Below are 27,781 nucleotides of genomic sequence, written 5' to 3'. Positions count from 1 at the left end.
TTGCAAGTTTTAATGTTTATTTCCCCAAGACAGCCTAGCCTGCACTCTACTTGGATAAATTTCACAAGCTAGTTTCCGCTGCTTCTAGTTTTAAACTTTAACCATGTTTCTGATGACAAGGAATGCTGCAAAAATACTCTAGTCCAACAAAGAGTTATGATCACAAAATAATCTTTATCCATTCTACAGTGTTTCAGAATTACCAGTTGATTTTAAAACACAAGGTAGATATAGATGCTAATGGTGGCTAATCTGGTATGTTTTATTATAGCAAACTGTTGTTCATGCAACACTTGTGCTCAAAGGGGAAGGCACAGCATTTCCTACAATGAGCCACCTTATAAAGAGTTCATTTTGTACAAATTTGTAATGTCACCTTTAATTTAGTGTGCAGAACCTCAAAACTGAGGCATTACTCCAATTATAAAAACACTTGCATCCTTTTTGTGCAAGTTTTAAAAATACAAAGTTTTCTCTCTAAAGTGGCTCAAAATAGATTGTTCATGGCTGCCTACATCTAAGATAAAAAGAGTCTAAAACAATTGGATTAGGCATATTAAAGGTGTTCAAACCATGACTTGATTTGTACATCTATTCACACCTCTTTTTCGGTCTTTATTCGGCAGTACATATGCACCAAATTTCATTTTTAGAAGTTTCCATATCATTTTCATAGAAAACAAAGTTTGAAAACAAGTAACATTGAAACACAGCACGGTATTCTACCACAACGGAAACATTTGGTTACAGGACTCAACAAAATCTAAAAATGAACTATGCTGTAGATTACCACATGCAAAGGTCTTCATGTTATCTTTGAAAATGAAAAGGATGAGATTTTATTACCACATTTTACTGCTTTCTACTATTATGGCAACTTGTGTACTGCAACACAGTCTATTTGAAGGGAAATGTATGCTTTTTTCATGCAAAAATCTACAAATTAGTTTTGATGATATGGAAAGCTTTTCATAACATCAAACATTCATCTGGTGCAAATGCACAGGGAAGCCTTCCTGAAATTCTGACTTTACAAACAACTAATAAGCCATACAGGAAAGAAAAATAACTAAAAGAAAAATAAGAGGGGGAAAAAAAAAAAACCCAACCAAAAAAGAAACACAGGCTGCAGGAGTAAACCAGAGTCTGCTGCTAAACCGGTCTTTGTTTTTGTGTCCAGTGTAAGTTAACACTTATGAACTCATTTTGATGATTTACTAGGTTTATTATCAGCCCCCTGAAGGCAAATCAAGCTTGCATGCGTTCACATACAGCATCACAACCATACTCTCGTACACACGCCACTCCAGGACTAGGAGCCTGCTTCAGGACTGAAGAGCCCCGTATTTGAAACATGAGCCTGGCTCCACAGCATCGAGTCCAGACATTCATTCAATGTTGTCCATTCACACGGTGCTTCATAGCAAGGCCTGGGCTCATTCTCCTTGGACTTATATGGGCATCCTATTCTCTTATGCTTACAAGGCTTGATGATGATAGTACTGCATTTCCCCCCAATTGCTCTAGTAAGTCATTGTTCCTTCTCAGGCACTGAAGATCTTTGACCTGTAGCCCTTTTTCTTTGAACAATCTAAATAAGCATTCAGTGTGAAGTTTTTCATTACATTTTGCCACTCATTCTCACTCGCACCCACTCGCCATCTTGACTTCATTTGGGCTTTTCTGTGATTCCAAATGAAATCTTCACATTTTCTTTCCCGATTTAATGCAGCAGCGGATCCCATGAGCCAAGATTGATGGATCAAACCTTTTTTTTATTCAGTGCTGCATTGTACCTAACTTCCAAAATACCACTCTAAAACTGGAACCCTTCTGCTGGTACATTGGCAGATGAATTGAAACCAAATGTTCCGCCTTGTATTGCTTCTGGAACAAGGCTAGGATCTTCATCAATCTGTAACAGAACAAGAACATCATGAGTAGGAACAGAAAGACTAAAAAGGAGCTGGACAATCCTAAAGAGCATCTATCTCTTCACCTAATCTACTTCCTTGCATCAAGTCTCACCATTCTTCTCCCAAATTCAGTAAGAGCATTATAATGACAAAGTAATTTAGGCCAAAATCATTTAGCTTATATTTAGTACATAGGCTACATGGCACCCAAAAGTCTCTCTCATTTATGCAGTTTTCACTCCTAGAAAGCATTCTGTCAGTCATGCATCATCCTTATTGCCAGCTTATAAACTGTCACAGTTCTTAAGAGAAGACCAATACCATTAAATCATGTAAGGATTAAGCTGAAACGGCAGTTTCTGTTTTTAATAGGTAGTATACAGGTTACCGCATTGACACTAGATTAAATTCCAAGTCCTGGTGTATATGCAAAGTTTGAGTTACTAAACAAGACTTATGTCTTATTGTTCATATAAAAGTTAAACTCTAGCACAAAATAAACTTCAGTGCAGACAGTAGGGCATGAATGCAACTGAGCTCTACCATTTTTGCAGTAATGTGCTCCCAAAAGTTCTCCAGCCAAATGGAAAGCCCTCTCACTGTGACACACACTGACATGATTGCATTTCCTTTACCCGCAATTAACTTTTATGATTTAAAGTGCATGCAAATCTACAGCCTTCATTTGATTTACATTTCATGTTTAATCTGAAAACAACATTCTTGATCAGCACACCTTACCTCTGAAATTACCAAAATATTCAAAATAGTTTGTTTTTTAAGAAGCAGAATCTCAGATTCAGTACTCAGGTCAGCAGGGAGCTTATCAAATGTGAAATGTCAAGCTTAGTCAGAAGCTGACAGTTAAAAGAACTATTCAAAGCCTAGTATTTTATTCCCTAGAGGCAAGTCTTAAATTAGCCATCAGACCTTTAGATACTTCACCATAAAGAATGACAAGAAATGCAACAGGTTCAAAAAAGGGCTCATTCTTCAGTGAAGAACAAAACAAATGTCACAGAGCAGGCTTTAGAGCTGTTGCCTTTATCTTGAACCATATTTATAAATATCAACAGACAATAACAAAAGCAGACTGCAGAGCTATTACACACTTACATCATCTGAAGAGAAGAACTGATCAATGATCTCATAAGCCAGTTTGTAGATGTCTTCATTTTCGTGATTTTGTAGCTGTTCAATTTTCTCCAGGCCTGCAATAAATACACAAGAAATGTAATAAACTACTAAGTTCAGGCAAAACAACCTCCCTCTCCTTCAGGCCTCATCATACAAAGTAATTAAAACCAAATCTAGGAATAGAGTGACTACGAATAAGATGCTGTTAACATCACTTGACATACTGAAAGCATAAAAGCTTCTTAGAGATTTGAGGAAACATATTAAAGGTTGAGGAATACATACACCATAACAAAAAAAAAGTCAATTCCAGCAATGATAGCACTTCCCTGGTTAAACTAATCTATGGAAATATGGTGAGGGCCAAGCACTAGGACATACTCCCTTTTCACAAAAACCTCTTTTCAGCACCTGCTGTGATAGCCCCAAGCTGTGACATTCCAAATCCACATACTGTTGGTGGCACACATGCCACCACTTACTGACCTATAGCTTGATTATACAGCAAGTAGCTCCAGTACAATATTGGCAGACATGAGTAGAGCATGCAGGCTTATAAATATATTTGAAGTTCTGACAAGCAAAGCTTTAGGCATGAACACCTCTTTTCTCACCCTCCCTCACCATCACCAATCGATTAAGCTTTCCCCGCTTCCCTCAAGATTTTGTATTTTAAAGACTATTCAACTCCATGTTAACAAAATGCCAGGTTTTTTTACCTGTGCCCAAATTTAATATCACTAATTTTATCCTGAAGAATTTCAGTCAATTTAAATAGCAACAAATACAGAAAAAGTCTGAAAGCTATTAGGAAATTAAAGCTATCATATTTCTGCAACTGTTGTATGTAGAATTTGCCACCCCTCCACATTTCACCTGGACATGACTTGTGCATGATTAAGGTAAGCATATCATCCCTACATTAACGGAAACTAATTTGTCAAGTGCACCAGACTGTTACAAAATTCGCACCTAATAAACCTTATTGCCATTATCCAAGCTCCTCCACATTTTACTTGATCATGAACTTAATCAGTTAGGAAAAGCCAAGTATATTCACCTGATAGGCATAAAAAGGTCACTTCAAAAAAAGGTTTGCTTAAAGCACCTGTGCCAACACACGATAAAGCCAACAGCATATACATGTAGATAAGAAGCCAAACCATCAATTTCTGAAAAAACAGTACCAAAATATTAAGCATCATACCTCCACACTCTTCTATAAGATTGGCTATGGTTTCAGCTTCATCTTCAGCCATTTTTAATATATTACTTAGTCCATCCAGAACCACTTGCACAACTTGCGCATCTTTTACTGTCAGCAAATTGCAAAAGGGAGGAATTACATTTTGTTGAATTAAGTATGCCACCTAAGGGGAAAAAAGCAAACAGTTAAATCAGGAGTATGACAGAAGCACACACACAAACAAGTTTAATGAAGTCAAAGTACTCAAAGTTACCCAACAAGGTAAGAGTATTCTGTACCAGTCACTTTCAGAAATTCTTCTTTTGAAGCATTAAAAGGTAACATTTATGTTACAGATATATTTCAAGACTAGAACACACAAGTAGTGTGAATTTTTCAGTATTGGACAAGGAGCTTCAACCTCATCTTTGATGAATTACACCATCACCCCAAGCCTCCCCCCAATCTAATATTCTGGGCTTACAAGAAACTAGTCTATTTCTACTCAGTGGCTACTATCCTTATAATTATCACACTCTTATCCATAGGGGAATAGAAGTAGAAAAATAGAGAGATGTTGAATGACCAAGAATCTCATCAGAGCCTGAACACAGTCATTCATAGCTATGAGGCCATCCTAACAGAAGAGTTTCCATCCAAATCCCCACTGACACTCCTAATTTCAGGTCATTCCACAAACAACAACGGAAGTTCACTCTTAAATCCCTCGTGGAAAAGGGAAGAGTTAGTGAACAGGAGAGGAATACAGACATTCATAATCCTGGCACAGAAGTAGTCTAAACAAATCAGCTGATGTACTCTCAAATGCACCCATGCTAGTTAACAGACCTTTTCTTAAGGTTTTACTCACTTGGTCTTTTCTTCCACTGATCGTTAAGTTGCTTATTGCCCAAGCAGCTTCTTTCTGAGTACCAAAGTCACCCTAAAAATACAACCATAAATAGAAATAATCATTCCAGTTTTTATGTTATGTAGTATTCTAGTAAAAGCTTGTGTTTGTTACAGTCCATTCTGCATGGTATCACCGTATCAGTTTTTACTAAGTAGGGAAAGTAACTAACAAATCCTGTAGATGTTTGAGTCTTACTCACAGATTGTTCATCCCTTCCCTGCAACCATGTTTTTAAAAATCGATCTACCAGAGGAAGGGAAGTTTGTTTGCATCAATGTAAGTAAAAACTGTAGGACTCCATGCTCTCACATTCCTTATCAACAGCTGTCATGTATTACAGTGCGAGATAAGGAGTAAGTGTCAATTTTGATAAACCACTGTAAATACTGTAACTGTGTCTGCCTCCAAAGTTAGTCAACTCAAGTCTGCTTACTAAATTTAGAGAGAAATATCTCCAATTCTTTTCTCAGTGATCAATACATTGGCAGTTAACTGAACTATTTGTGAACAGCTATATGTTACTTAGGTGAAAAGACAAGTATTTCTTCAGTCTCAACCCCAGCCTCTACACTGAAGCAAGATACTTCATCTTTGTCACAGCTGAACACATCATAAGGTTGGTATTTCTGGCCTCCTTCCACACTTCGGGGAAGAAAAATCAAGTAATGAATAAAGCAAAAAGTAGAAAATGTTTGAAAGATAGAAATGTTGTACTGTTCCCGTTTAAAAACATGCTTTTAGGCGCCCTTCTTTCTCACGAGGCAGATCCTTGGGAGCACAACGTGGTTTGGAAACTAATGTTTTAAAAGACACTAATGCCAACAACTGAAAAGGAATACAGGTATTTGAAGTCCCAAATGATGGCCCATTAGCATTCAACCTCTTAGTATTCAACAAGCAATGACAGACTTTCTGAAAAAGCGTGAGAAAAGCATTACGAAGCGTTCATTTCCAAGCAACTACTTGACTTTATTATTTAATAAAAAAAGGTAATAAAAGCATTTATCTCAACAAGCTTCATATATTACTGAAAAGAAGCATACATCCATACAGCGTGTTGCTTTTCTATGGGAAAAACTCTGAATACACAAAAGCTATTATTTTCTATGGCCACCTATTTTGTGTTGATGTGGTTTTACTTGTTTAAAAAAATAGATGGTACAACCCTAGCCCATCATCTAGTTTCACAGATCATTACCTGGATTACTCTCAGACTACATAAATGCAGTAACACGAACAGGTTAATAAGTGTCACTGTTGAGCACTTCCTTATGTTTCCAGATAACGCAAGGATAAAAGGATGAAGACCTTAAGCTTTCCCAAAACACTGGGAACTAACTCAATGCTGTTCCCATCCAGACTTCTTCACACCACAGATGAGAGTAAAGAATTCCATCCCCATTGTTTACAAAGTGAGAAAAAGAATTTAAATGATATTTAAAAGGGCCTGAGATCCCCCGATCTGCTTCCTTTCCCCAATACATCTGGCACTCATCATCTCACAGCACTTCACAAAAGAATATCAGCAGTAATATATTTTATCTTGCAACATACAAAAAATACTCAACGGTATAGTTTACCTTTGCCCCCCACATTTACAGTATGATGTAAAATATGAAGCAAGGAATTCACTGTCACTTTCCCCAATTAAGGAAACAAACTGTTAAATCCTTGTTATCTAACCTTATCTAGAAGATGTATTATCATTGGAACAAGGTTTGCATCTATTACTGCCTGAACTTGCTGCTGATTTCCTGCAGTGATGTTAGATAGGAACCACACAGCTTCCTGCAAAATAAAAGGATGTGAGAAATTATTAATTCAGATAGTCTTCTATATCATATTTTATTTCCACTCCAGCAAGATTTTATACATGCACATTTTTAGATCTGCAATTCATACACTAGCCAATCTTAAATGCAATCAAATATTCTATTAGTTTGATTGTATGTAGCTGAATTCCTAGTAAGTAGACTAGACATAGAACAGGCAAAGCAGCAGTCTCACCTCAAAAGACTCCACAAGACTCTCCAGTCTTTCCTTGTTACCAAGTTACAACCAAATATTCCAAATCCATAGATTAAAAGGAAAAATTATTTGGAGACAATAAAAAGTCACAAGGCTACAAATGAGCACTCATAGTTGATTCTGTTACTGAGAACGAATGCTACAGCATTTTTCAGCTGATGGCCAGGTGAGTATGCATTACAGCATCATGTTTTCCAGACATGAGTGGTAGAAGACAGTTATGTTCTTTACCTGCTCCACAATGATTCTCCTCTTAGTGTCAATCATCAAGAAAATGCAACACCTATTACTTAAATGCTTGCTTTTCAAGAATACTGTGTAGGTACATGACCCTTTCTGATCATTCTGTCCATAAGCCCAGGACTCTCTCCTTCCAGCAATAACCAACAGCAGGTGCCTAGGAAAGTGTGTAAGAAGAGAGCTTTTCCCCAGTAGACCCAACCCCCTCCAGTCCTGAACAGCTGAAATTTGGAACTAAGCCGAAGACTATATCTGGATTCTTATCTTAAAAAAAGGATTGAGAGCTTCCCCCCACACACCTTTTTTTAAGGAGGAATTAGTCAAGAAATAACACAGTTTCACTTAAAATTTTAAGTACATTCAGAGTATCACCTTGTTTTAATCCTACAGCTGATAAATTTCTCCCTTCCTAGAAAGCCTCCATCACTCCTTCTCAACTCCCCTCTCCTCTCTACTTATCTGGCATGACAACTTTTTGGTCAGGAATCCTCACATTTCATTCAACTGAGTCTCTTGGATCAGATCACAGGATCACTTTCATTTATGAACCTGTTAGAGATTTAAGATGCCTAGGCTTATTTTGGTGGGCTTGTTTTGGGCTTTAATCATTGGCAATGTTGTAAAGTGGCACCCCAGAACTCAACAACATGCCTCAGATGCACTCCGGAATCAGCACTGCATTATCAGTGCCCCCGCTTTAAGCCTTTTCTATACATGCGCAGACACACACATTCCCCACACCCCACCCCCAGTTTAACTTGGTTTAAATTCTATTTATCACACACACTCCATTCAAACAGACACCCAGTTATCTCTATTTCATCACTTCCAAGAGAGTCAGTTTAATTAAAGTGACATTTCACATATCATAACTTTGAAGTCAACAGCCAGAATTACAAGATAAAGCTTTAATTTCACTAAAACTCAAGTAGAAGAACCAGGAAACAACATTCTTGTCAAGTAAAAGTTTGCAGCTCCTTAGAGATTTTTCTACAGATGCTAACTTCAAGAAAACGTTCAGCACCCTTCCTGCTCTTGCCATAAACTGGCATAAGTAGTCAATTACTCAAATCTCTACCACGCTACCTTACATGGAACCCAAAACAGCTAAGCCAAATATAAAAAAAGTTATCAATCAGGTGCAATCTTTGCAGTTACTTACCTTATTAATTTTTTCTTTGGGATGTGTCAGAAGTGCTGGAAAATGTGAAAGAGCTTCACAATTCAGAACTACCTGTGTCTGTTCATCAGTACCAGTGACAATGTTTCCTACAGCTCTCAGTGCAGCAGTCTGAAACAAAACACTTTGTTTAAAGAGTTCTCTTAATTAAAGACTTTTTCTAGTTGAGCACATACTTTCAAGTAGTAACAGTTAAAAAAGCAAAAGGTTTTATGCAAATGCTGTACCACACAGGAAAAAGTATTCTTTAAGCTTCAACAAGAAGTATGGCTTTAAACTGAAAGAGGGCAGATTTAGATTGGACATAAGGAAGAAATGTTTTACGATAAGGGTGATGAGACACTGGAACAGGTTGCCCAGAGAGGTTGCCCAGGACTCCCCCTCCCTGGAAGCGTTCCAGGCCAGGCTGGACGGGGCTTTGAGCAACCTGGTCTGGTGGAAGGTGTCTCTGCCCACAGCAGGGGGGTTGGAACTAGATGATCTTTAAGGTCCCTTCCAACAGAAACCATTCTATGACAAATGAACTTTCTCTAGTATTATGTTTTGAGCAACACTTCCTTAAATTCATCCAAACTTACTTGCACTTTAACTTCCTGATGACTGAGAAGAGGAACCAAATGAGGGACTATTCCGGAGTCTATCACCATCTGGATCTGTTCGTTGCCAGCATCCGTTAGATATGAGAGTGCCCAGACTGTATCTACCAATATCTAACAGTAAAAACATTTATTTGTAATTAGTACAAAAGTACCACAAGTCTTATAAAAAAATAATATAAATTAAATATAAAATTCTCATTGTGAAGCCAGAATCGACACAATACAGCAAAAACCTACTTTGTTTTACAAACTTCATACATTGCACTCTACCAAAGTCTGAAATACAACTGCTGTTCAACCTGGTCTAGAATTTCCATTTCCAAAGAATACACAGAGATTAAAAAAACAGCTAAACTGCTAACTACAGCTTAAATTCTGAAGGATATAATAAAAGCAATTCAATTACATCTGCTCTTTTCATGAGGTACTGGCGGACAATGTGAGATATGAAAGACTCACCCCTGCAAGAAAGATAAACCCTTAGCAAATATTAAACTATGGGCATCTGACACTCTCAAACCAATGAACTGTACATTACATGGCACCAAGGTTTTTCTCTTGGCACTCCCCCACAAAATTTAAGAAAAGCTTTAAAGTTTTTTAACATCTGGTGCAGCTGATGCACCACCAGTTGAACTGAATTTCTTCTCTGTGTGTGCATACATGTGTATATTCACACACAGAAAAGCCAATTTGAATAGCAGTAAATCTGAACATTTCAAGTGACAGCTTACAAAAAAAATTGAGTGAGCATTGTTTCAGCTGACAACTCTTGACTGATTCACAAATACAGCCATTTCAAGAAATTCAAATAAACTTTAATTTCACTTACTTATATAGAAGAAATTGAACAGTATAATTACTATGCAGAATTTAGTTAATATATTTAAACATATTTTGGTAAAGCACTGTTGCCTTTAACTTAGACAACCGAGCTACAACTTCCCTAGGAAGCAAAGAATTAATCTTAAATAATTTTGACTTATGTTTAGGCAAAAAGCTGATCTATTTCAGTAAAGTCTCACTCATTTACTTCACTATTAAAATAACCTAATGTTCATATTTAACACCTCAGAAGTTACATCTAAAGCTAACATTTTACATATACAGCAGACACTATTTTTTCTTTCATTTACACTGATATTCATTACAACCTCATACTTAAGTGCTAGTCAAAAAAATCCTGTATTTATCTGTAAATCAATGTTCACAGAAATAAAACTGAAACTGTATTTTAACTGTAAGGAAAGTACAAGCAAATAAGCACTTAGAAAGATACAGAGAAATACCAGGCAAAAATTGTAACTGATACTTAAAAATAAGCAGTTAAAGACATCAAAATAAGTTTGCCATAATGAAAGTGAACATCACAGATCTTTTTTTTTTTTTTTAAAAGAAAAAGGTTAATCATGACAAGCTTTGTACTTCAGCTAAAAAACCCATACCAGAACACAAAACTCTCTCTAAGTGGTGTTACTTACATTTACATCTGTGTGGTGAATTAAAACACAAAGCGCTGGAAGGATCTAAGGAGGAAAAGAAGCATGTGACAGTTATTTTTAAGGCAGACAGATACTTCTCTTCAGTTTAGTTACACTGAACAGTAATTCAGTCACCTCCTGAATGGTTTCCATCGGCGGAGGAGGATCTTTGTGACGGCACAAGTTGACCATGACCCAAGTAACATTTCTTAAGAAAGTTATGGGAATAGATGGGCTGATGAAGGACAGCAGTGGTTTCACTACTCCAAGACTAATAACGTAATCTCTACACTGGGGTCCATCACCTGTTTGAGACAGCAAAGAATTATGAAGACAAAAATGCCATTCACAAAAAGTCTGATTTCTGCATACCTAAAACTTCAGTTATTTAAAATGCATACAAAGGCAAAGAACATGGGCCTTTGGAAGACATATATAAATTTATTTAGAGATATATATCTATATAGATACATCTGTCAGAGACACTTACATAAAGCTTTAGTAGGACCTGTGGCTGCCTGCCTAATTGCTTCTTTTTGAACGACTCATTAAAAACAGCTACATTCTTAACAGAAAAGTGTTCCATGATTTATAGCATATGTACAGGCTGAGGTGGTGGTGGGCAAGCAGAAAGGGGTGGTAGACAACACCAAATCACCAAGAATAGTTGACAGCCCAATGTATTCCTGAAAATCCCTTCACAAAGTTTATAATCACTATTAAAACATCTCAAGAGTAGTTGAAAATTGCCTGAAAACAGATGTTGTCATCTTCATATCCGAAAGATAAACATACTTTTGCCACTGCCCACTTATCACTAGTTGCCTTGAAAGCAACATCTGAATTGTACTGCACACATATCACTAACAGCTTCAGGCAGTTACAGTACAATGGATTTTGTTGGTTTGCTCCTTAAGAAGGACTAGGCATTTCTAAAGTATCAGATTGTAGAAATCTCAGTATGTCAGGACCAAAATTAGTCCTCAAGCACTACAAACATAGTCAGGGCTGTAAACCACAAAGCTAATGCTTGCACAAGGAGAGGAAAAATCAAATGAAAGCTCAAATGATCACAACTTATTTAGAATTCAACACAATGTATGCAAGCTCAGGGAAAATTTCAGAACTCAATGCAGAACAGGTTTGTTTTTTTTTTTTTTTTTTAAACAATCTGCATGTCTGTTTGCCAGTAATTCCTTTTCCTGTACCTGGAAAGAAAGTGTGTGGGCGTGTGGTTTTGGGTGCACACTGTCAATACACAACAGAGAGAACAGGAATAAGGGAATAAGAACAGGGGTAACTGCCAGTCTAACAGCTGCCTTTTGTCTCACAGATGAACATCTCCAAGTTCTAACACACAAAATCCTACCTAGTTTATTCATTCAATACCAAAAGAAACTTAGGAGTTTTTAGTGGCAGGAGTAACACAAACCTATGATATTTCCTAAAGCCCACACAGCTTGCTCACAAACATTTTGATGAGGCGAATGCAGCAGTCTCAGAAAAAGTGGCACAGCATCTGAAAGATACAAACAAAACGCCATGCAATTGTTAAGAAATATATCTCTCAAAAGACAAAATAGCTCACATAATTAGCTCTTAAATAAAGTTTCAGCACTGCATGAAAATTTTTTCTCCTGGTTAAGTATTGGTCAAAACTTTTACTAACTTCCCAGATCACACCGAAATAAAACACACTGAGACAATTCTTCCTTCATTGCACTTTCTTACAGAGCCTGCCCTTCAGTATATTATGAAAGCAACTCTTAAAATAACCTGACATGTAATTCGCTTCTAAGTCTCACAAGTTTACTGAAGCTTGTCAGGACTCCAAATGTAGCTATACTTACTGCATTTAGAAATTCCACGCTAAGTTATCTATCAGAACCAACTGCAGAGTAGTAACTGTTTAAGACCAACCTCACGCATTCAAATTGGCCAACGCAAGAATCAGTAGGTACACATCTACATTATTGACTGGTAACGTAGTAAGAAGGAAGTACAGGGGTTTAATTTGTTTCAATCTAACTCACAGTACCCTATATCCCCCATCACATCTTTACTAGTAGTGAAGTCTGTGCCAGTTGCTGGTCCTAGCACATGCAGAAAGCTAACTATGGAGGGATGTTCTGTATACATTGCTAGTGCAGAGCTCCAGGCAACGCCTTAGCACGTAACTTCACCTGCAGCTCTACCAAGAGGAAGCCTTGTTGATTGAGCATACACAAGTAGACATGCAAAGTAAACTGCACCAAAAGAACCCCTGCTGCCAATACAGATGCACTACTAAGCGTCACGTCACTGTGTACTTTTCCCTAATATTTCCAAACTCTGTGTTCAGTATCTTTTGATAACCATTATGAAGGCAAGTGTACAGTAAAAGAAGCTGTTTCTACAAATCTAGTCATCTTGGTCTCCTGAAACCTAATACAGATGCATTCTTCCATGTGAAGTCTTGACTCTACTCAATTTGAGACCCATGATCTAATACAACAGAATAACCTAACTGATCACCACAGAAGAGATGGTTTCAAATGCTATCACCATGTAACAACAACAACAAAAAAGCAAACTGATGGAGCTGTTAGAAAGGCATTCAAAAGGCAACACACAAACTCCACAATTGTTATCAAGTCAGCTACTTTTCTACCCTGCGTTGGTGTCAGACAGGAGAATGCTCCCAGTATTTAGAACTAAAGCTAAGCCAACATTTCAAACACATTCTCCATGCACCATATTTAGATAACTGATCCTTAATTTTTTTATCCCCAGCTCCAAGGTGCTTGCTTACATGATTTGCTAGTGACAGTTTAGTCTTTAAGAAACACTCATTTACTTTAGATCACATATTTCAAGAGAGGCTAGTATTTTTAGTTCAACTCTTTCTCAATGCAAAAAAATTTTTGCTAGAGAAATAAAAAATCACAATAGATTTCTCATTTCCTACTAAATAAAGGTATTTCACAATGCCTGTATGCAAGCAGAAAAAACATCCTCAGCAAGCATATTAATAAGTACTTTAGGAAAGATTACAACAGACCATCTTTTTCATTGAAGTAAATCATTACAAGAAATAAACCACACTTTCATATGTTATAGCTATTAAATTGGCTAATACTAGTGCATACATGCAGACCTAGCTAAATCAGAGTTTATAACTGAAAATAAGTAATTACTATATTTGGCACTCATCTTTAATCCATTGATAAACTGGGTTTAAATAAAAAGAAGTGTTCTAGATCAGAGGTGTGGGACAGAGTATATATTAATTAGCTTTCCAAAAGAAAACTCAGGATGCAACTGGGAAAGGAAGGAGGAGGAGGATGGGAAAAAGGAAAGTTAAAAGTATTAGCAAAGATACATACTATAATGGTCAAATCCAAGCTATACCAAAGTTAATGGGCTCTTAACACAGGAGTTTGTAAAAGCAAAGGGCAACTGATTTTGCAACCAAAGCAATCTCAAAGCATACATTCGATTTAAAAAAAAAAATCCTTTAAGCTGAAGTCACCTGCCTTAAATTTCTTCACATCTGCTGTGGATAATTAACCTATTTTTCCAGTTAAAGATTTCTGAAACACACCCAGCCATTTAATACAGCAGATAGCGCTAAGAACTTTCTTAGGAATACATATTTTCTCAAAATATAAAGCCAGTAATATACAGTTTGTGAGAGGCCTGTAACTGCTTAGCACTAACAATGAAAAATAAACAATCTTCTTTGATCACTGAAGTGAAAAATTCAGTCATGGAACATATGTAACAAACACTGACATTTCAACACTTAAAACACCACCACACATCTTAGAAACTGTACTTACTACATTGAATGAAAGTTCCAAGTAGTTCTAAAAAGTCAATATATGATGGTTGCGGTGGGAGAAGACACACAAAAAGATCAAGCCTAATTCTGTGTATTTTCATTGTTGGAAGCACAGCATGTTTAATGGTATCAGCAGCATGCACTGCAATACAACACTAATTCCAACCATTAAAGCTACTGATAGCTCACGTAATGTAAGTTTTGTGGATTTTGTCCTTAGACTTTAGACAAAAATTTGTTTTACTGTATGTCTGATTCTTCTGTGGGTCTCAAGAAGCACTGCTGTTTTATTCACTCAATTCAAAAAGTCTGCAGACACTTTCTACTTAGTTCTGCTTTACTAACAGAAGTAGTACTTCAACTTAGGACATGTTTAGAGTACAGAAGAAAGTTTGCTTTGCTTGGTAACTCGGATTCCAAAGTCCAACAACAATTCCTTTCCACGCTCCAGATTCCTCAAAATATGAAGGACAGTGGTTTTTCTTCAAATTGATTTTGGAAGAGAGTTTGATTTCAGTCACCCTCTGGACTTGGTCCACATCTTTTCCTCCCTCCTCACAATCAGATAGGAAATTCCTCCATGGGAGTTTTTTAGGGTTTGGGGTGGTTTTTTTTTTTGGTTGGTTGGTTTTGTTTCAAGTTTTTCGTTGGTTTCTTTGGGGTGTTTTGGGGATTTGGTTTGGGGTTGGTTTTTTTTTAAGTTTTAAAACTGGAAACCAGCATGTATCAACTCTGCTAAAATAGTGTGAGTTTCCAGAAGAGACTACTCACCATGAGGAAACCCAACTGAATTTAAAATCTGAGAAAATTAAGAACAAAAGCAGGTGTGCACTTCAACTGATGCTGCTTGCCAGAGAAGAGGTAGAACATCTGGCAGGTGACTTCATGGGCAGGTCCTTCAGCGATGTGCCTGTGATTGACAACTCAATTTCAACCATCCTGGCTATCGCGTGAAAGGACCAACCCTAACATATGGATTGGTGAACATGCTGGAGGTAGAGAGGAACACAACTGCAGATGCTCTTTACAGTATCGTTCAGATGATCTTATTTTTGTGGAAGCTACAGCGCGTGCTTTATCAATGATCAAATACTGTTGGACTTACTAGATTGAACTACGGCCTGTGTTTGTTCAGAGGTTCCAGAGGCAATGTTTGTCAAAGCCCATGCAGCTTCAAACTGTAAAGAAGGACTGCAAAGTAAGGAAAAAAAAAAATTATTGTAACTCAAGTTTTCAAATCAGATGCCATAGGCACATTAGCTAAAGACCAAGAATTTTTGCAACAATTAAAACATTTTGAGTTTTACAAATACTCACTTGTCATCTCTTTCAAGACAGTGCACTAAAATAGGTAATATTCCTGATTTTATTAGATCGTCAATTGGTGGATTGCGATCACTGGAAAGCAGCTTTCTGTTTAGGAAAAGGAGAAAACACAAGACTTAACAGACCAATCACAGAATGAGAAGTCATGACCGGAAAGGATCTCCGGAGGTTGTTTAGTCCAATCTTCTGCTCAAAGCAGGATTATTGCTGACACAGATCAGGTCAGTAACAGCTTCCTGTAGCTGAGTTTCAGAAACCTCCAAGCACAGAGATCCAACAACCTCCCTGGACAAATTGTTCCAGTGCTGCACTACCTTCTGGGCTGGAAAGTTTCTCCCCACTGTCTCATACTCTGAGACCAAGCAGGATTTGTTTTCTCCACTTTAAGTGAAAATAACTAATCCCCAAAACTGAAATTACTGAACTACCGAAAGAGTGAAGCATTGCCTGTTTCAGTTACCATGTTTTCTCCGACTAGTTTTTAAGTTTATTACCAGTCAGTAAAACAAAAATCACCAGTTACTCAGTTACACCTCCTGCAGCTTCTTCCTCCTCTACCCAACAAAGGAGATAAACAGATCCTGGCTGCTTTAACAGGAAAGGCAGAAATTTGTTTCTTCTTTACTAAGGATATATAATGTCAGAGAGCAAGGTTTCACAAAGTACTACTGCAAAGAACAGAAGCGTACAAATTTGTTTCAATTTTTAATCCCTTTAGCTTCACCTTTCTGCAGCGAAGGAATTAAGGAGAACAAAGGAAGCTTCTTGGAGGGGACAACTTGGGCTGCCACACCAAACTTGCACTAGCAATGGGAAGAGAGATTACATACAGTCATCTCTTCATATACCAGCCTATTCACAAACACGTGAAAGGCTTGACAGAACACAGTAACTAGAAATCAACTTTCCACTGCTGCTTCATCCTGAAAGATACCACTGGTGTGTTAAAGGGGGCAAAATGGGGAAAGAGGAGATGAAGAAAACCCAGAACTGCAAAACAAAATACCTCAGAAAACTAAGCAACCGCAACAGGAAGGATCTGAACACAGATCATGTGAAGACACTTGCAATAATCAGATGTGCATTTTCAACTTACAATTAAGTAAAGGAGATGCCTTTTAGAAGTTAAGACAATTTACTTCTACAAGCTTATAAAAATTAAGGAACAAAAGCATACTTACAGAATCTTAATACTGATTTTTGTTCTTTCGTTCAGTGACAAAACAATGATAGTGCAGCCTATTCACAAACCACCTGCTCAAACAGGTAGAGAACTCTGCTACAAGAATCAAATAAAACTTAAGGCTTTGGGGGATTGAGTTTTGCTGCTTCTTAAGCAATTCTAATCAGTTTTCTGTTCCTCATATTCCAGTCGTATGTTTTGGGGGTTAGACTTGAGCACAATTTTTCCCTCCTGTTCCAGCTTGAGACCAAAGGATGGCACAGATTCAACCAAGACTGAAAAAGCATTTGTTTTCATCTCTAAAATATACTTTAATACCTTCCAATAATGTAAACTGCACTGCTTTAATTTTAAATCAGTTTTCAATTTAAAAAAATAGTTACAATAGTAAGAAATCCATATGAACATTCCCATTTAATTTTAGGTCAGGCTTAATTCAGTGTACTTTAGTCTAACCTGGTTCAGATCAGCTGTAGTAAATAGGGTGTTCTACATGACGCTACCCTGAGCTGAAGAAACTTTTGAATGAAGACAAGTTGCCCAGTGGAAATCAGCACAGAAGTTGTTCTTTCCCATATCAGTTTCAAATACATTAACTCCCCAAAGTCAAAGTAACTTCCAATTCACCTGACTTCTCTTTGATATGGAAGTCTCCCCTTGCACTTGAATCAACTCCCTGGACCACAGAGAGTAAACAAATAGAAAGTTGTAGCTTTCTGCTACAACAACAACAAAAAAAAAGCCCAGTAGCTGATGAAACAGCAGTTAAATACTAAATCTATGCAAGCAAAGCTCATAAGGATTTTTCTTGAACTGGGATCACTTCTTGAATACAACTATGCAGAATTCCTCTTAAAGGAAAAAGTGGTTTTAGTGGCCTAATCCATGACAAAACTAGAAAAAGGATTATGCCAGTTCTTTCTGTACTTAAAGCTAAAGACTTTATAGTCCTGCTAATTATATATTTTACTCTATTTGTGAGAAGCATCAAGTATTGCACTAAGATAAATCCTAGTATTTATGTGTACATAATGAAAATCCTGACTACTTCCAAGACCTAGGTATTTTGATCTTTTTTTGTCAAGTTCTATTTATCAAGTTTTCTTTTTTTAAGATCAGTAAATGACATACTTTTTCTAGTTAAGCTAGAACACATTTTCTGAATTTAAGAGCACGATAAAGACTAAAAATAGTGTATTTGAAAAAAGCATGTTCTTACCTTGCAGCCTGCACAGCACTTAACTGTATACCCTGGTTGTCACTTGAAGCATTCTAAAATGAAAAAGAATTTAGACTTTTCACATGTTTGTTCACCATGACATGAAGAATGTTCGAACAATTAAGTTTGGTTTTTTTACCTGTACTATTGCCTCCAAAGAAGTGTTTTGCTAGAAAACAGACACAAAACAGTTAGAAATTATAAATGCGTTTCCAGTACATAAAAAAAAATACGCTCAAGAGTTAATTCTTACCACTCTAAAGTCACCATCTATATCAGAATCTTCACAGATATCTTCATGAGGAACATTTCTTCTCTTTAGAAGATGCTCATCTCTTTTGTTCTTAAAGAGAAAAATGATGTAATACCTTTAAAACTTTGATTTAGGGGGTGTGAGGGGTGTTAAGAAGGGAAGAGAAGCTTCTGTTTTAAACAAGCATCATAAACATGCTTTCATTGATACTGTCAAAATTTCCAACACTTAAGAAGTTGGAAACGGTTGCAGAGAAGCACATTTTGGAAATCACTGCTTCCTAGAAAAATCCTCCATCCAACTTTATTTACAGCAGTAACTACTGTTGATGGAAGTTTTGTGTGCACACATCCATCAACACTGACATTACAACCTATTTGTCATTATTTGTAACAAGACAAGGCAATTCCCAGAGGCTAGTTTTCTGTTCACCCCAGAAGTAAAATAATTGAAGTTATGATTACTTTTCTCAAGAACTGGTTTTCCAGCCATTCTAAACAGTGTTATTTTCACACATACACTCTTCCACTCTTACTTGTGTGTTGAACTATGCTGTTTTGAGAAGAAAATAACCTTCTGCCTATGGATTAGCAGGAACACCTGATTTTCAAAGGAAAAAACAGAAGCTCTTTATAAGTTTTTAAAATTAAAAACCTAGCTGGAGAAGCAAGAATTCCCTTCAATAGATTACAAATAAAATTATGTTCTTCAGGGCAAAAATCCTGGAACTTCTAGTACCAGGTATGGTAACTTTTAGAACTTCCTTCTAAACCAAAGTACCTTCACAGAATTAGTCAAGACAAATACATAGTTTAACAATCGTCTTTCTTGGTGGACTACAGAAGACCACACAAACTCTTAAATTTTACCGAAATACCAACATAGCCAAATCCCATTTGGTAAGAACAAAGCTAGGTCATCTCACCTTTCTCAACTCCACAACAACTTCATTTCTTTGTCTTCTCATAGTCTGAAAAGAATCAAAAATCAAAGTACGTTATGTTCTGAATCTAGACCAAGTAATTTGAAAAGTTCTTGCACAACTATTTGTAAGTTCATACACTTTAAGCAGTAATTGTACACACAGGATTTAATTTTCATTATAAATGTAGAAATCCAACAAGAAGTGGAGATAATTATTATTTCTGCCTGCACTATTTCAGAGTAAACCAGAGTCTCCTAGGTCTTCATGTTGAAGAAAAAAGGGTATAGGGAATCCAGGAATAAACAAGTGTCACCTGAAGGGCAACGCTGGAAGGAGTTGTGCATAAAACAGCACCGCCAAAAGCATCATAAACACCATGGCAAACTATCAGATAGCATACTAAGTTTGCCCAACATTTATAACATTTTCTTCATTCAAGGGTTTTTTAACATACACACATAGAGAGAGCACAAGTCAAAAACCCCAAGACAGCCAAAACTGCCACTTTTATGAAAAGGCCTATCAGTAAACTTGAAAACTGTAAAATCAAAGTCAAGCACAACTGCCTATCTACACACCTAATTAAGAACTCACATCTCTTACTTCCTCAGAGTAGCAGGGGAATCAGGCGATTCCTCAGGCAGAGACACTTGGCTGCCTGGGCTACACTACCCAGACCGGCTGATCAGCCAGAAACCAGCAAAGAGCACAACCCATTACTAACCATGCAGCTACACTGAAAAGCAGAGGCTGAAGTCCAGTCTGCCTGTCAGCATCACATAATTTGAACCCAGGAAAGCATAGGCTAGGATTCGCCAGCAAAGACATGTATCCCACCTGAATGATGAATGGCAACTCTGAAGAACAGAGCTGAAGGCAAGCAGCACTCAATAGTCATTTATCTGTGCTCAAAGTGCTGTTGCCTTCTCAGAGAAGCTGATACACTACTGGATACCACCCACCGTTTAGAGGCTTCGGAAAGATGCTGCAACTTTACAACTGACTTATCTACTACAGGCTCTTGCTCTCTACTTGTAATGTAGTGCTCAGTGTAGTTTCTCCAAAGTCTACTAACCTGGCATTTTCAGGAAGAAAATAAAATGACGAAAATCTCTCATAATAAGCTTGCAGAATTGTACCAAGCCCCTGATGATCTCACAAGACTGTTAACGCCCTCCCAATCCACAACTGTTACTGCAAACCTAACAAAATAAGCATACCTATCAAAACGCTGTACTGCAAGGATTATTCCTGCCAGACTTCAACAATGACATTACTGCTGCTCACAGAAAAGCTGTTGCTAACCAAGAGCAAGACCCAACGTACATTTTCAAGGAGTAGAAGACTGAATTGCTAGAACACCAACTATAAAGGGACATTAAGCTGTAAAGGATATTAAAAAGTAATAGTTACAATTACTAGTGAGCCCAAAAAGAAATGTATTCAGACTCAGGTGGTAACACACCTTCAGGTCAAGCATATATGCGTGCATGCGTGTGTATGACAGATATAGGGAGAAGTGAGTGGGACCAAAACAAATACTCCAAGAAAAAAAGCCTCAGGCACGTCATTTAGAAGTTTCTTTACTTGAAAAAACCATACATGCAGTTGATCAGGCTTTAAAAAAAATCCTGAAAGTCCATCACCCCTCTGCTGGAACAAGATGAATGTTCTCTCTCCAGACATAAGCTGACAGGCCCTTGGTTTTAATTCCTGCCCGCTTCTGAAGAGGACCTGCATACCTTGGACTCACAAAAGCCTTCACATGAAAGACAAGCAACCAATGAAGTTACTCTTAAGAACAATTTTCCAAAATAGGGCCCCACTAAAATAATTTTCTGTGTAAACAGTAGTCAGTTGACAAACTAGTTATTACTGGTCAAGCTGTCACTGTTCTTCCTCCTAGGAAGAGAAAATGCACAACAAATAAGAACTGAAGTTAGCTCTGTCAAGGAGTTTCACAGCAGCATCATCTCAGCCTAGAAATGGAATAGATATTTTGGAGAAACTAAAATGACAAGCAGACTCAAGATCAACTTGTCTTGTCTTTTGGAAAACAGCTCAAAGGGCAGAAACCTAGGTATAATAGTTTCTTGGCAAGAGGTATTGTAAAGCTAGATTCTCCTTTCCATATAACATTTGACTTGATCATTAGACTTCTCTGAATCAGTTCTCAGCTTGCACTAACACAAATGTGAGCAGGAAACCAATCTCAACTTAAAAGTTTCTAGAAATAGAATTCAGAATGATCATTGGAAAGTGCTCCAATTTAAAAACACACATCACTTCAGCATGAATTCACGTGGCTCTTTCAGTCATTGGATCCTGTTCTTCATTTGCTACACTGAAAAATCAAATGATCAAATCTATTTCTGTCACCCTATGATTGCTACCCCTCCATCCTCCTTTCTGCAATTATATTTAGCTTAAGTTTTATCATAAGGGCTATTTTCTGACCATTAGTCACTACTGAACCCTTCAAGCTTATCATTAAAATCTTGTGTTAGCTGATGCCTGAAGGATCCCGATACATTCTCATGTTTTTCACAACAATGCCAGAAACATAACAAATGTTCTATGCTCCACACTCAGCAACAGCTCAGATCTATTAGCCCTTTCCAAGTACACTAGCATGTACCTGGAGCTTGTGCTCAGCTAATGTGTCCCGATCCCTCTTCCACTTTTTTCTCTGAACCACTGCTTCTCAAACTCAGACCGTATCATGCACATAGCCTGGCCTTTACTGTTTTGTGGGGTGGGGTTTGTTTGGGTTTGTTTTTTTTTTTTTGCTATTATAAAATATTTCACTCAAGTAGCTCTGTTTATGCACCTACAACAGGAAGGTCTGACAGCATGCAACTAATGGTAGTACTTTACCTATTCCTCTCATTCTAGTGAATGGTATCCGAAGGCACACTTTCTGTTGTGGAACTGCAAAGGCAACAGCTGCTTTAAAACAGAGCTGCTTGAGCCACCTTTCCTTCCTAGGAAGTTGCTACGCCACACTAGCACTAGTCTGGTCTATGATTCAAAACACAAACAAAACAAACAAAAGACAAAAGGGGGGGGGGGAGGGGTGCATGTGTGGAAACACACACCATGATTTAACCCCAAAATCCTTCGTGAACTGGATGGCATTTTCAATTATTTTCTTTTTAAAACCCTACTTACTACAGCCTTGTGCACAAACTGCTTACTCATTAGACTAGCTACTCAGAAAGCACCCAGTTTGCAGACCACAGTTGGAGAAGACTAGTCTACAACCCAGAACATCCAGTGCAGCGACCACAGCAATGACTAAGAAACTTCCTCTTGTCTTTCACAGGTATAAAAGGCACTGAACTACAAAACAAGGAAATAACCCTTCAGACACACATGCACGTTCATATTTGGATTTGGTAAAAACCCATACTCTCCACATTCAGTTTAATCAAGTGATTTAGGCCCTCCTCTAACAGTTATTTCCCTCCTATACTAACCATAGCTCATTTGCAAACTGGAACAATAAAGTCTACTCTCAACATCACTGATAAAAATGCTGTGGGATTTTAAAGCCAGCACAATCTCTACAAGATACCACCAGAAAATGCATCTCAGCAACTATTCCCCCTTCAGAATTATAATGGGACTCTCAGTTACAAATAAATAAATAAAAATCAATATGACATTGCACATGCTGTCATTCTAGTTTTTTCCCTGAAGCTGTGCATGCCAAATAAAATGCCTTATACAAACAAATATCTAGGTACATTTTTTAAATGACAAAATGCATGATCTTCACCACAGAACTACAAGTCAGCTTAAAAGAACCTATTTTTAACTAACTCAGTGAGTGAAATTCCTGCTCTTCTTCAGTTGCTCCATATTTGAATCCCAAGCAAACTATTTTGTGTGGGATACACAAAAAGGTTGAAAAGCTTCTAATTACCTGCGATCTAATTACCTGCAATATCCAGTACATCTCATAACACTACCGATCCTTCAATCCCCTGAAGCTTCCTTGGTGTTCTCAAATATTGTGAGTATTGCAAGTCCAGTGAACTCTATTGACAACTCTTAAAATCTTGACACTGCTGATCTTAAAACATCTAGATTCAATGGCTGCTCCAAAATTAGTTTTGAAGTACCCTGCATTACAATATTATCATCATTTCACATCACGTGTCTGTCAATTACAGAACAGAAATATTTATTTGACACTTCTCCTGTGCTGGCACTATTAAGCAATCCTTAATCTCTTGCCCAGCAACACAGGCAAGTCAAGGAAGAAAAGGCCAGCAGAAACTCATCAGTTTCTTCCAGTATTTCCAAAGAAAGAACATGCATGAAATATTTATTTCATTTCAAAAAAACCTAAACATCAGTCAAATTTGAACACTGCAGCAAATTTGAACAACAATCACCAACAGAAAATGAAATGTTGAATCACCTGGTAAACAAAACAAAGCAAACAAAAAACCACCCCAAACCTTCTCTTCAAACATTCCCAGAAGCAAAGCTATACTCAAGACCTCTAACATGCAGTACTAAACAGCAACTACTCAAAACCAAACTGTTCATAAAACTACATCTACTGCAGACACAATGAACAATTTGCACTTATCCTGGCCTTTGTATAGTAAAGATCTAATATTTGATTCCAAGGTCTATGGTACTACAATTAAAAACAAATGTTGGAAAGAAAATTGGGTATCATCACAGCCATACCCACAATAAAACAGAAAAAACAGCTCATCCTTTCTTATTCAAGAAAAAAAAAAAAGCCCAAGGAAAACCTGTTCCTCATTGAAGACACAAGATGAAACAAAGTTACCTTAACTAGCTTTCCTAGTAGATGAGCATTTGCATAATTTTGTATAAGAGTCCAAACAAGCTCTTGTTTAACTAAGATTTTGGTTTTGGATGTTAAAAAAAACCTGACCACTACTGCAGTTCTGTAAGGCTAGCTCCTTTTTGTGCTGTAACAATACTAATTCCCCCCCCCCCCCCCCCAGCTCTAACAACTCTTAAATCTTGGAAGACCTTAACAGAACGCTGCACATACTAGACTAGAAATCTTAAACACTACCTAGAGATAATGCCTTAGTATTAGCTACAAATTATTGCTCTCACAGCACAAACTCTTCTGATATTAAGAAGTTTATTGTATTGAGTATTTATTTGAGCAGTACTATAAATAAGAAAAAAGGATGAGGAAGTATTTTGTATTTCTGGTCACAATGAATCCCTCTATTCCCAGTGTCGCCACCAATCTGTCATCTTAAAACACATGGCAGCAATTGTTTACAACATAACATGTCCATGCATGCACGTTTACCCAATGCTTAAGCATATGAAGGAATTTTGCTAAACATCTTATGTAAAACAGGTGTGTGTGTTTTGTTTTTTTCTCTTTTTCCTTTTTCAAGGCCAGGTTTTGTATTTTTAGAAGCACACTGATATGGACTGGAAAATGAAAGTTCAACTTTAACTCATTAAGTATCCAAAAAACTAAACATACGCTTAGCACTTTAGGGAGACAAAACGCAGGAAATTCCCTGTCTTTTGTAAGATATACAATATCCTTCTGTGAAGACGCAAGACCTGGAAGGCAAGTACAATGTGACAGCAACTGCTAGCAATATAACTGTCAATAGTCTGATCTGACCAACACGTATCATTTTTAAAAAGTTTGTAATTTGCAACATGGCAACCCCTTCATAGCCTCTAGAAGTATCTATTGATTTGGGATTCGCCAAAACTAGAATAAGTGCTTATTTGTTTGGTGATGGCAAATGGAGGTAAACTGTCATGGAAAAGAAAAAAGATCACAGTTTTGTGAAAGAAACCAACGGCTAAATGCACAATTTCAGCTGAGATAAAAAGGAGGAGGAGTGAAGGAGGCAGGAGGAGGGGAAGAGATAAAGATCAAATGTTGGCTTCCTATGTGAAGTAAATAGACATCTTTCTGCTAAAAGCAGCACAGGAACACAGGTGTTATGAACTAACTGAATACTCATTAGCAACTGTTGCTACCATAGGATACTTGGCTATAAGTGGACATTACCAACATCTCTCACACTAATGAAAAATGTGATGTGTAAGCAGTTAATAAGCAAGAACGACAGCCATAAGCCTCAGCTATTGTATAAAAAATAGCCATCCACGGTAGTTATTTTAGGTACCAAGCATATGTTCCAGGATTTGTTGGATAGATGTCAATATCTAAAATTTAACATGGCCTAACAGTGTTTTTTTCACTGTGTAGAAGGCCATTTAAATTTATCAGCAAGTTCAAAAAAAACTGAGGAGGTTACCTGCTTCCTGATACACACACGTGTTCTTTTTACTTGCATGTGTTCATCTTGCACCTTCCCTGCTTTAGCTGACTTACCTTAAAACTCGCTATGCAGGCACCAAAAGAGAGAAAGTGCAGATGAATTCCAACCTGTATTTTCCCATTAATTTCATTTTCTACTATGATAGCAAACATTTTACTGTGCGCCTTCCTAAAGATGCCTTTCTTGCATGGTTGTCTCTTCGATAACAAAACAATTTATAGAAAAACAAATTAACATCCAAGGCAAGTAGTTACTAACAAAGCTAACAACCCTATTAGCAAACAGAGCAATGACTGCAGTAATTATTCCCACTTCCAACATTTTTGGCATCACCAAACTTTGTACATAACCCAATAATAAACTGTTTTATCAATATACTTGGGGAAGTTAAAAATCGAGGTGTTATTGACTTCTGAATTACCCAAATGGGAAACTTGGCAGATGTTTTAATGAATGACAGCAACACAAACGCATCTTTTACTTCTGAAAAAGAAATACTGTACAATTGTCTTCACGTGAAGGACTAGACTTGCTGTGCTCCTCACAGGGACACATATTGAGGCTAGCAAAAAGCAGAAACGAGAATGCCCAAACCCATTTCTTGATGGGAATCCTACACTGACAATATTACGATGCACAGGTTTGGCCAATCGGCATTCCTGGCCAAGCGTTCATGGGTGAGGATTGATACCTAATTTTAAAATTTGAATATTTACTAAGGAAATCCTACCCTAATTATCTCTTCTGCTGCGTTGAGGAAGCACCTTCACAGCTCAAATAACATATGTGGCAATCCAGCCACCAAAAAGTTTAGAGGCTCTATACTACGGAGCCACAGCTGTTCCCACACTCAACTAACAGTAAAATAGTAATATTTGCCCTGCTTTGTGGTATTTTTTTTTTAAAGTGAGTTTTTTGATAATAATCTTCACCGTAAGGGGCAGGCAACAATCAATTCCTTTACTGACTCGAGTATCTTACGGAGACACGCAGCACACCACCCAGCTGGGCCCTAATCCCTGACTCAGGCTTTTTTAGGGGCTGCTCAGCGCAAAGAGCGATTATTAAGTGCCACCGAGACCTTAAGGGAAGCGCCGTACCGAACCAGGACGGCCGTCGCAGGCGGCAGAAACACCCAGGCCAACAACCCCTCCAACCCCAGCGGAACGCCTCGCACCCAAACTACGCCAAACAAGCGCCCTCCACGCCAGGCCGGCCCCGCGGGGGATGGGATGGGAGGGGAGGGAAGGGAAGCCGCCGCCTCGCCCCCTTCCTCCTCCTCTTCCTCCCCCGGGGGCCGGGCAGGCGGCGGCGGCGGCCGTTGCCCCCCTCAGCCGCGGCGCTCCCGCCTCCGCGCGGCGCCCAACGGCCCGGCCGCGCCCGGCCTCCCCTTCTCCTTCTTTCCCTTCCCCTCAGCTGGGCGGCGGGGAACGACGCTCCCGCCTCTCGGCGGGGCGGGCAGCGCAGGCCGCGGCCCCGCCGCGGGCCCCCCTCGCCGGCGGATTAAGGAAAAGACGCCACACGGGCGGCGGTTCCAACCCCCCCCTCCTCCGCCCTCCCTCCCTCCCGCCCGCCGCCATGACCGGCCGGCCCCTCCCGCAAGGCGCCGCGGCGGTTACCTCCAGGTCGCGGCCTTTGTTCTTGAAGTTCTTCAGCCGCTGGTTGTCCAGTTTCTCGTTGTCGGCCATGGCGGGGAGAAGGGGAAAAGGGGAAGGGGGAAGGGGGAAGGGGGGGGGGGACACGGGACGGGGCGCCGGCTCCTCCGCCCCGCTCCCGGGCCCGTGCCCCTGCCCGAGCCCGCCGGGATCCCCCTTTACCCGGCGCCGCTGAACGGCCGCCGAGCCCCGCGCTCACGCCTTCAAGGCCCGCTGCGCTGAGGCCCGCGTCGGCGAAGCGAGGGCAAAGGGAAGGCGAGGAGACGCCGCTGCCGCTGTCCGGCCTAGCTCGGGGCGGCGCTGCCCCGTTGCCGTTGCCGCCGCCGCCGCCCCCCCCACGGCTGCTCGGCGGCCGAACGTGCCGGTAGCGAGGAACGGCGCGAGCGCGGGGGGGGGG

The 27,781-nt window shown here is 38.7% G+C and overlaps 1 protein-coding gene and 1 non-coding gene across 2 annotated transcripts; both read right to left on the bottom strand.

Annotated features, from left to right (window-relative positions):
- On the bottom strand, positions 1 to 27,781 carry KPNA4 (karyopherin subunit alpha 4). The gene is made up of 17 exons (XM_069792828.1): positions 27,349 to 27,781; positions 19,410 to 19,454; positions 18,485 to 18,574; positions 18,371 to 18,400; positions 18,232 to 18,284; positions 15,821 to 15,916; positions 15,609 to 15,694; positions 12,113 to 12,199; positions 10,816 to 10,985; positions 10,681 to 10,725; positions 9,179 to 9,310; positions 8,583 to 8,711; positions 6,836 to 6,940; positions 5,111 to 5,182; positions 4,261 to 4,423; positions 3,033 to 3,127; positions 1 to 1,915 (listed from the first exon to the last, which is right to left on the bottom strand). Exons 1-17 carry the CDS (start codon positions 27,415 to 27,417, stop codon positions 1,817 to 1,819), a joined length of 1,566 nt encoding a protein of 521 aa, XP_069648929.1. The 5' UTR covers positions 27,418 to 27,781; the 3' UTR covers positions 1 to 1,816.
- LOC138687029 (small Cajal body-specific RNA 7) lies at positions 7,934 to 8,251 on the bottom strand. The gene has a single exon (XR_011326369.1). It is a non-coding gene; the product is annotated as a small Cajal body-specific RNA 7 (non-coding RNA).

This window comes from Haliaeetus albicilla, chromosome 9 (genome assembly GCF_947461875.1).
Source record: "Haliaeetus albicilla chromosome 9, bHalAlb1.1, whole genome shotgun sequence".
NCBI classification, from domain to species: Eukaryota; Metazoa; Chordata; class Aves; order Accipitriformes; family Accipitridae; genus Haliaeetus; species Haliaeetus albicilla.
Note: the sequence above shows the minus strand (reverse complement) of the source record. Positions and strands in the feature narration are given on the sequence as shown.